Source organism: Pezoporus occidentalis, unplaced genomic scaffold (assembly GCF_034315485.1).
Source record: "Pezoporus occidentalis ecotype Australia unplaced genomic scaffold, CSIRO_AGI_Poc_V1 ctg118, whole genome shotgun sequence".
NCBI classification, from domain to species: Eukaryota; Metazoa; Chordata; class Aves; order Psittaciformes; family Psittacidae; genus Pezoporus; species Pezoporus occidentalis.
In genome coordinates, this window is record NW_026912972.1 from 1,462,447 (window position 1) to 1,472,057 (window position 9,611).

General features: G+C 50.2%; 1 protein-coding gene across 1 annotated transcript; it reads left to right on the forward strand.

The window, feature by feature from the left end:
* Nucleotides 1-52: 52 nt before the first annotated feature.
* ASB1 (ankyrin repeat and SOCS box containing 1) lies at nt 53-9,281 on the forward strand. The gene is made up of 5 exons (XM_062642415.1): nt 53-146; nt 256-397; nt 2,511-2,813; nt 6,723-7,108; nt 8,851-9,281. Exons 1-5 carry the CDS (start codon nt 101-103, stop codon nt 8,982-8,984), a joined length of 1,011 nt encoding a protein of 336 aa, XP_062498399.1. The 5' UTR covers nt 53-100; the 3' UTR covers nt 8,985-9,281.
* Nucleotides 9,282-9,611: the final 330 nt, after the last annotated feature.

Below are 9,611 nucleotides of genomic sequence, written 5' to 3' on the forward strand. Positions count from 1 at the left end.
GCAGGCACCAATCAGGCCGGCCCGGGGAGGGCGGGCGGTGGCGGGAGGGGGGGGACCGGAGGGAGGGCGGGCCCAGCTGAGCCGGCGGCGCTGGGGGCAGATGGCGGAGGGCGGGGATCCGCCCGCTGCCTCAGGCGGGCAGGCAGGTAACGTGGGGGATAGGGGCTCCTCCCGGGGGATGGGACCCCCAGCTCGTCGCCCCGGGGTAGGGCTCAGCCTGGCTTCCCCCCCCTCCCCGGTCTCTCTCCAGCGCAGGTCGTAACCTGAAGGAGTGGCTGCGGGAGCAGTTCTGCGACCACCCCCTCGAGCACTGCGAGGACACGCGGCTGCACGACGCGGCCTACGTGGGGGACCTGCCCACCCTCAAGAGCTTGCTGCAGGAGGAGAGCTTCCAAAGGTGAGGGAGGTGTCCTGCGCAGAGAAACACATGGGCTGGGCTGGAAGGGACCTTAAAGCTCATCCAGCTCCAACCCCTGCCACGGGCAGGGACACCTTCCACTAGAGCAGGTTGCTCCAAGCCCCTGTGTCCAACCTGGCCTTGAAAACTGCCAGGGATGGGTGTTAGGATGGGAGTGTGCGTTGCTTGCCCCCCACAGTCATCCCTCTGTGATCTCCAAGGAGGTAAATCTTGAGCTGCTTTGTGAGTGTGCATGTCCTCTGATTCCTTTCAGATCAGAGGAATGTCATACTATGAGAAATGGGGGCTTGTGTATGATGGAAGAAACATGCAAAAGGGATTAAAATCGAATATAAAACCGAAACACCCAATGTTATAAAATCTGCCCAATGCAAAGTCTGCCACCATGGGGATAGTTAATGAATTTACCTGCACCACAGAGAAAAAAAGCTGGTTTGAGTGCAGAATGTCTCCCAGCCTCAAAAAAGTGTCCTTTCAGCAGAAGTGAGAATGAGGCAGCCCCTCTTTCTGCCCCTGGGCAGATGGGGTGTTTAATACCACAGACTGGGTTGGGTTGAGGGGGAGTTTAAAGCTCATCCAGCCCCCTGCCACAGGCAGGGACACCTTCCACTGTGTTGCTCCAAGCCCCTGTGTCCAGCCTGGCCTTGAACACTGCCAGGGATGGGGCAGCCACAGCTTCTGTGGGCACCCTGTGCCAGCACCTCAGCACCCTCACAGGAAAGAATTTGTGCCTAAGAGCTCACCTCAGTCTCCCATCTGGCAGGTTAATTCCCCTTGTCCTGTTCCTACAGGCCCTTGTCCAAAGCCTCTCGAGGTTTCTTGCCAGCCCAGATTTCCTGTGGACCCCTGATTTGAGATTTTTGCCTTATTTTGTCCCATATCACATAAAAACCCTGTGGCAGCAGGGACAGGTTGACCTTCCTTGCAGGAAAAGCAATATTGGGTGGGAGGAGGAGGGCTGGAGGCTGCAGCACCATCACACAGCTGATGGAGTGAGTGAAGTGGCTTCTTTGAGGGTGTGTGTGGGGTGGTCATCCCCACACCTCCAAAGTTAAAGGGGAGCACTTTTATCATAAGACTTGAAAGATGAGGCGTTGGCATGGTTGAAAAAGCCCCAGCTGTGGGATTGCTGTCATGGCAAACTCCGTAAGCACACTGTACAGAAACTGCTTTGTTCTGTACCCGTTATATGGGCTCATGGAGTGAGCCAGAAGAGCACATCCACTGCTGTGCTGGCTAAAGAGCATTTTCACCAGCCTATGTTGGCCTTAAAGAAATCCCTTCCTTTCTGTTCATAGGGTACTGGCAGTGATTTGCAGAGAATTTTGGAGTGAGGGCTAGATGCTTATGGGACTTTTAGGGCTAACCTGAGATCTGCATGATCATAAAGGCTAATGCAGGTTATTTCAGAGGGATTAAGCAGCTGCCAGCCAGATCCATCTCTTCCAATAACCTGGAAAAGGCTCTTATGCCAATACACCCACCCAGAGAGGATGCTAATGGCCTCCTGTTCAGATGGGGATTGCTGCATCTCTCCACTTTGCTGCTTGCTGGCAGGGCTAGGTTTCCCTGGATTCGTGTTTGTCATGCCGTGGTGCCTGGCTGCATGTGGATGTTGCTGGCAGTGTGACATGTATGTATGCCTGCATTTCCGTGCGCTGTTTCTTTCCTTCCTATATCCTCTTGCTGTTTCCCTGCTGCTTTAATGACTTTGTGTCCCCTTTGGAGCAGCTTGAATTAAATGGTTATGATCCCCAGCTTGGTTGCTGCTGATATGGGACATTTCCCTGTAAAAAGGGATTATCTTACTTGTTTATTGATAATTTTCACTGTGTTTTGATGCAGGGTTTGCCCTCACTGTGCATATGTGCAGCCGAGCTGCCATAAAGCCTGTCTCCCAGGCACTATGGCGTAGCCTTCTGTTGTCGGCAGGAGCTTTTCAGGACTGCTCTGAAGTGCCCAAAATGGGCAGGAAAAGCTTCATGGGAGCAGTTTGGGTTCTCCCAGATCCTCTTTGGGGGCTGGAGGAGGTGGGGTGCTGGTAGGCAGCAGGAGGGCTCCTCTGATGGAATGTTGTCCCCCTCCAATGCAGCCGGATCAACGAGAAGTCGGTGTGGTGTTGTGGCTGGCTGCCCTGCACGCCCCTGCGCATCGCTGCCACTGCCGGCCATGGGCCCTGCGTGGACTTCCTCCTTCGCAAAGGGGCTGAGATCGACCTGGTGGATGTGAAGGGGCAGACAGCCCTCTACGTAGCTGTGGTCAACGGGCACCTTGAGTGTGCTAAGATCCTCCTGGAAGCTGGGGCTGACCCCAATGGCAGCAGACACCACCGCAGCACCCCTGTCTACCACGCGGCACGTGTGGGCCGTGCAGACATCCTTCAGGAGCTGATCAGGTGAGAGCTCAGGTACATGCTGGAGGTAGGTGACTCTACCTCGCTCCTCTTTCGCTGGGAACTTTTTCCCCCATGGGGCTCATCCATTCCCTCCTTGCATGCCCAGTGTCTCCACAGGCCTAGTGAAGCTCACTAAGTGACAGACAGGGTGAGAGGATGGAGAGGTACCCAAAAGGACATCCTTGTATTCCCCATTGATTGGCCCTGGCAACAGGTCTGTGCCCTGCTCTGTGCCTCCCATGTCAGTTCTCCTAGGACGAAGCCCAGGAGAGGAATTTCTGTTTCTGAGCCCACCATCCACTATTCAGTCAGATCCAAACTGTTCAAAGTATCTTCCTCCCAACTCTTATCTTGACTGCCAGCTCCATGTCATGGCTGAATTTATGAGTGAAGTGGATCTCCCAGTGAACAAAAAGTGTTTGGAAACAAATCTCTCCTTTGCTTAGCTCTGCTGCTCTGACCATTTTCAGCCCTTAGGAGGTGTTTGTCACTGGCACTGGCTATTGCTGCCTGCGTGGTGTTTGCCCATCATTATGATGCCCTCTGTGGCATCTGATTCAGTCTCCCCTTGCTAGACATCTGATGCACAGCTTCATTGACGGGATGGCACCTCTGAGGCAGAGAGGGATGGCCATCACTATAAGGTCATGAACAGTAACCTTAGATTTGGGTGGTGAGTGACTGGTGACCATCCATCCCTCAGGAAAGTTTCTCTGTAGCACCAGCAGTGCTCAGGATGTAGCAGCAGGCTGTGTGAACTTGACTTTTCTTCCTCTGTGGTGTGCTGTGATACTTCCTTTCTTCTAAATTGGAAGTTTTTTGTATAAGGGACTAAATGGGCTGTTGACACCAAATACTAAGGGAGCATCAGGGGAAAATACAGGTTGTAGAAAGAAATAATAGAAGAAAGAGTGTTTGGATTCCCACAGAAATGCTGTCCAAGAAACCCCTTCAGTGACCACAGAGGCTAGAAAATAGCAACTAAAAGGGTTTGAATAGCAACATTTCAAATTACTTGGGGATTTTCTCCTCTCCTTTTTGCTTGTGGGGAAGTTAATTTTCCTACAAGTGCAGCTTTAAGGAAGCTGCAAGTAGAAAGAAGGGGAGATGGTCCCCCCTCCTCTTTCCTTTCTCAAGCTGAGAGAAGGATGTCCCCATTGCCATGTGCTTGTCAGTACAGGCTTCAGCTCCCATGCTGCATTCCCAAGAATCTGCCCTGAGATATCTGCTAAGGCAGAGTGAAATGTAGCAAATGGTGTTTCAGCAGCACAAGGGAGAGCTGATGCATTGATTTATGTGTCTACTCCTAGGGATACCTTGCCAGCAATATTAAAAGCAAGAGTTTGGAACACTTTCAGGCTTAAAAATGAACTGGAGTTTGTCCAATGTGTTTTTATTAGACAATGTCTCTCCCAAAGCTGCTAAGCTAATACCAAATTGTCAGATTGCCCACAATTTCAAGTATCTTGGAGGATGGATTTCACAGATCTCTTCAGATTTGCTTACTTTCAAATGCAGTCTGTTGTTGCAGAGCTCACTTGGAGAATTGTAAGATGTTGCTCTCAAAGGCTTTGGCAGAGGGGATGCAATGAGGAAGACACTTTTACTGGGATAGAAGGAAATATTTCAGCATATTCAACTCCAGAAACCCTCCTAAGTCCTAAAGAGAAAGCCCAACCCAGCCAGGCTTGCTGCAAGTGTCTAAACATCACCTAGTTCATCTCTTTGTTAATCATATGGTAGCACAATCAGGATTCCTGGATACTCCTATAATTGCTGAACCAGCTACCCATGCAAGAGGTGAAACTGTATCCATGAATAGTAAATACACTTGTAGCTATGGGATGGTGATCTGCTTTTTAACATGGCTGGTGGAAGTATTTATGGTTAGATTGCCAAGGTATAGAGATTACTTTTTTAACAGCTTGTGATGTGATCATGCCGTGAGGTTGGACTGTTGCACTATACTTGCAGTATGATTGAGGGCTGACCTCATTATGAAGGATTAAGGGTGAGAGGGCCCTTTTGCCACACTAAAACAGTGAAAAAGAGACCTGACAAATGGCCCTGCTGCCTCAGGTGCATGTTGAGCTCTGTATTTTGCTTTGGCTTGAGGGTTTCCACTGGGAATTTTGATGACAATAGTGGGAAAAAAAGAACCCAAAGGGATATCTGCTGTCTCGTCAGGATCATGGCCATAGGAAGCAGTGGCCCTACCAGTCTCCTGAGATCTCAGCCAAGATGTTCATGCTTGGGAGATCTTGCTTGTTGGGGTGAAAATGCACTGCATGTCCTTTGCAGCTCTTAGACAAGTTTCCTTAGGCATTGTTCTGAGTGTGCTTCACTTAAATGAGACTGTTCCCATCCTCAGAATTGAAGCATTTGGTTAAGTGTTTGCTGGATGGGGACCAGCCCCTCCTTAGGCTGTGCTTGCCTTGAGTCAGGATTTGTGCCCAGGTGGTTTCCTTATTTGCTTTATTAACTGCAGAGAGGACTAGAATGCTATCTAGGAAGACAGAAAAGTCTAGTTTTGGGTGGGGGACTGGTGAGTGAAGGAGGTTTTTATCCCTCTGTGGGGAGAAGGGACAGGGCTTTGCCTGATCTTGGTGCTGCAATTAAAACCAGCTACTCCTGAGGGGATTGTGTGTCTTCCACCTCCTTCCCATCCAAGCTGCATATGAAGTAGGTGGACATAGTGTCCCCATTGCTTGGGTGTTACCCAGCCTGGGGAAAAGAAATGCTTATTTCTGCTGTCTCTTCTTTCTGCAGCATTGCCATTTTCCAAATTGCTTTGCCAGAGAGCAGCACTTGGCCTTTTTTGCTCCCATTTGTTTGACCGCATTCTTCACTTCCTACAAAAAACAAAATGAAAAGAACCAAAGCCATTAAGCCCTCTTTTCTGCTTGTTCACAACTTGGTGCCATCTGTACTTACTGAAAAGAAGTATGCTATGGGCACTGCTTCTGTTTCGTGATGATACTCATGGCCATTGAGCGGGGCTTTAGCCTGCTCACATGGCATTTTGCAAGCCCAAGCCCATGGCAAAGACACAGGATGTGAGTTTCTCTGTGGGGTAGGACATGGCAAAAAGCTTGGGAGGTTTGGTGCTGCAGCTCCTGGGGGTCCCCCCTGCAACTCCTGGAGTGAGCTGTAATCTCTTGTGTGGTATCCAGTACAATGTATAGCCTGTGAATGGAGCTGTGCAGGATGGATGCAGACAGGGGAGGGCCTGATGCCATTATTTTGTGTTCTTCCAGTTTTCTGAGCTGAATACTAGGGAAAAGGCCTCTTTTTGACTCCCTGAAGGGATTTCTGATGGTATTCCAAATGCCCTAGTTCCTTTGGGAGCGGGATTGTGACATACATGTGTTGCTGTTGAGCACAGATTTCTGTTTCCATTTCCGTGCTATTTGTGACAGTCAGATCGATTGTCTGTATTGCTTTTTGGCCTGTTTTAGCCTGGTGGGGAAATTATTTCACTGCATCTCTTCAACTGGGTAATTTGGAAGCATCCTTGCTCCCCAGCCAGCTCACTAGCATCCAGCATTACGTGGTGCTGGCTTAGGGCTGAGCCATCCCTTGTGCCAAGGCCGTGTTTGGCCAGTCCTTCAGGAGGGCAGGGAAAGATGTTCACAGCTGCTCCTCCTCCCTCTGAAGCCTCAGCTGTTATGGGCAGAGAAACAGCTTTGCTTCTTGAAGATCAGACCATGCTGGATACAGCATCACCACTCAGAAGCCCCACCAGGCCCATCTGAGGGTAGGTATGGATGGTACTTGGGTGGTGGGCTCCAGAGGTACCAAAGACAGGCAGGGTGCTCACTCTTTGGCTTTACTTCTTGCCATTTTGGGCTGCAGTTGTGGTGCTGTTGGCCTTGTTTCCAAACCTCTGCTCTCTTCTTTTCCAACCAGGTATGGTGCAGATGTGGATGTGAATCACCACCTCCCTTCACAGAGCCCCAGCCTGTCCCTGCGGCCCCTAACCACGCTGGTGGTCTGCCCACTCTACATCAGTGCTGCCTACCACAACCTCCAGTGCTTCCAGCTGCTGCTCCAGGCTGGAGCCAACCCAGATTTTAACTGCTGTGGGCCCATTAACATCCAAGGCTTCTCCCGGGGCTCCCCAGTGTGTGTGATGGACGCTGTCCTGCGGCATGGCTGTGAAGCGGCATTCGTGCACCTTTTGATTGACTTTGGAGCCAATCTGAACCTGGTGAAAGTGGAGGCCTTGGGAGTCGAATCCACAGGAAGGGTTAAAGTCAACCCTGAGGCTCTGCGGGTGTTTAAAGAAGCAAGGGGTAAGTAGCTTTGATTTACTGAAGTCTGGTTCTGTCTCGCTCTGGATTCAGGAGAGTTCTTTGGAGAGTTTATTTGGGAGTTAGGAGCTGTTCAGGTGGTAGCATCCTCTTTTGGGTCTGTTCGGCAAAAAGGTGGTGTAAACAGATTATACCTAACTTAAAAGATAACTGGACTTTAACAAGCTGTTAAGCAAAGTGTGGATGGCTTCACCACCTCTGATACAGCTCCCCTAGAGCTGTTGCTGGCCAGGCAGGCATCAAGCAGGACAGGACTATGGGGCTGGCCTCTGTGGCTCCCTGGCACGGATCCTTGTTGTTGCTGAGCTGATGCTCTCCCAGCATTGATGACTCAACCCAGTGGCTTCCCCATGAGCCTCCAGCCAGCTGGTTTTCTCCTGTTGCATTTGGTGCATTCATGTGGTAGTTTCCTCCCTCTTGAGTCCTTCAGCTACCAACAGTGCCTCTTGCAGCAGTTTGTAACTTTATCTTTCTCCCAGCTCCTTTTTCCATTGCCTAACCATGTCCTCAGCAAGGTTTAGGCAGCATGGACCTGTCAGAGCTGGGCTTTGGATCTGTAGACCACAGGCAGGTTATGGCATATCCAACAACATCCAGTTCTCCGAAGCCATGCAGGTGTACCCTCACTGTTCTTGGATAACCCTGTGCTCTGCATGGGGAGGGACCCAAGAGGTGTATCTGGACAGGCTGCTTGGGCAGTGAAGCCACAAATGGTGATAGCAAGTGGCAGGATGGTGGTGGAAAAAGGTGTGAAAAAGCTGGGGTTTGGAATTTCACATCCTCTGGGAAGCAAATGGGTTACAAAAGAAGTAAACCAGAGTCTCAGACCTGATCATGCCTAAGTTTACCTGCTGTTTCTTTCTTCTTATGACAAAAGCAACACCAGTAGAGTGTGCGTCCTTGTTCCAGCAAGGGCAGCACCTCATAAAACTACCAGGCTCAGCTGGTGAAGGCCAGGACTTTGCACCATCTCGGAAGTGGAGTTTCCCTCCTGAACTCAGCAGGAATTTTCCAAGGGATTCAGGCTGTGGGATACAACCCCCAGCTCCAAGTTATTCAGCTTTGCACGTGCCTGTTTTTTCAGATTGCTTGGACTTTTGCTGGGAAGAGGCACACATGAGCTGCAGCACATGGTTTCCATTAAGCCTGGGTTTAGGAGGCAAATGGGACTCCTCAGGTAGAGCATGCAGGATAATGTAGTGGTGCCTTGGAGGTCCTGAATCAACATGGACACCACCAATGTGGATGTCTCTGTGCTGGAAGAGCTCTCTGTGAGCTGAAAAGAAGCCATCAAAAGAATGTTGGTGGAAGGCCTAAGCTGGCCATCAATGCTGTTGTTTCCCAAGGGGGTGATTTAGAGCAGAAATAAAGTCCATGTCATCTTAAAACAATCTGAATAGCATAAAGCCTCCCACAGCCTCCCTTGGTGTGGATTTGGCAGTGATCTCTTGAACCCTCTCGTGCAGACACTGGCTCCATGGTCACAACCCCGTGCAGCCTTCAGCATGCCCTTCCACACTGCTTGTGTGGGGGCTCATTGCTCCATGGCTTTGGCCTCCTCTGGGGGGAATCTGTGCATGCTCTGCTCACAGCACTACCTTCATGTTGCTGTGTAGTATGGATGGAGTAAATGACTCCTCAGCTGTCAGCCAGAGCTCAGCACAGTTTACACACTGTTAGCCCTTTCTCTGAGCCTCAATAGTTGTTCTCTTTCTTCCTTGCAGGCCGTACCCGGAGCCTCTTGTCTCTCTGCCGCATAGCTGTACGAAGAATACTTGGCAAATCCCGGCTGGATCTGATCCATAGCCTTCCAGTCCCAGACCCCATTAAACAGTTTCTACTTCATGAACACAGTTAAAGGGCAACTGGCTGCTTTCTGGGACAGTTTGATTCAGTAAATGAGTGCGCTGATAAAGCCAGATGCCAATCCTAACCCTTCCCTCACAGTGAAACACTGTGGTGCTCATGGAGTGCACATAATTCCCTGCCCCTGTGATTTTCCCCTCAACATTTAGGGTGCAGTGATTTTGTGTGTCTGTTCTTAAGCTACTGATTATCTCACTGGTGATCCCTTGTTTGCAACTGGTTGGGCACTAAGGCCGGTAAGCGTCTGTGGCTGTTACATGAGCAAATACAATACATCCTATAGCGGTTAGCATATGTCTGTTTGTTATGACTCTACCTCTGTTCTTGATCTCTGTTACACACACCTTGCGTCTCAGCATGGGGAAGTGTCTTTCCTCTTCCTATAGTGTACAGGGGAGTTTCTCCTCACCATAGTGAAGGTTTTACAAGAGCACTGTTCTCTTTCTGCCATCAGTACGTGACCTTTCATCTTCTGTATGAAGTTTGTGGTTGCTGCTGTAAAACCTGGTGTATTTTCTTCTGTCCTCATGGTGTGAAGCCCATCGTTTCCTGTCCAGTGCTGGGTGTTACTTGGAAAATTGTATCTGCGTGCTGCAAGGTGGCTCTGCTGCAAGGTGGC

Excerpts from the sequence above, each read along its gene's own strand:
- ASB1 (XM_062642415.1), top strand. The coding sequence starts at position 101 with ATGGCGGAGGGCGGGGATCCGCCCGCTGCCTCAGGCGGGCAGGCAG. Across the intron at positions 398-2,510 it reads CAGGAGGAGAGCTTCCAAAG|CCGGATCAACGAGAAGTCGG; the intron begins GTGAGGGAGGTG and ends CCTCCAATGCAG. Across the intron at positions 7,109-8,850 it reads GGTGTTTAAAGAAGCAAGGG|GCCGTACCCGGAGCCTCTTG; the intron begins GTAAGTAGCTTT and ends TCTTCCTTGCAG.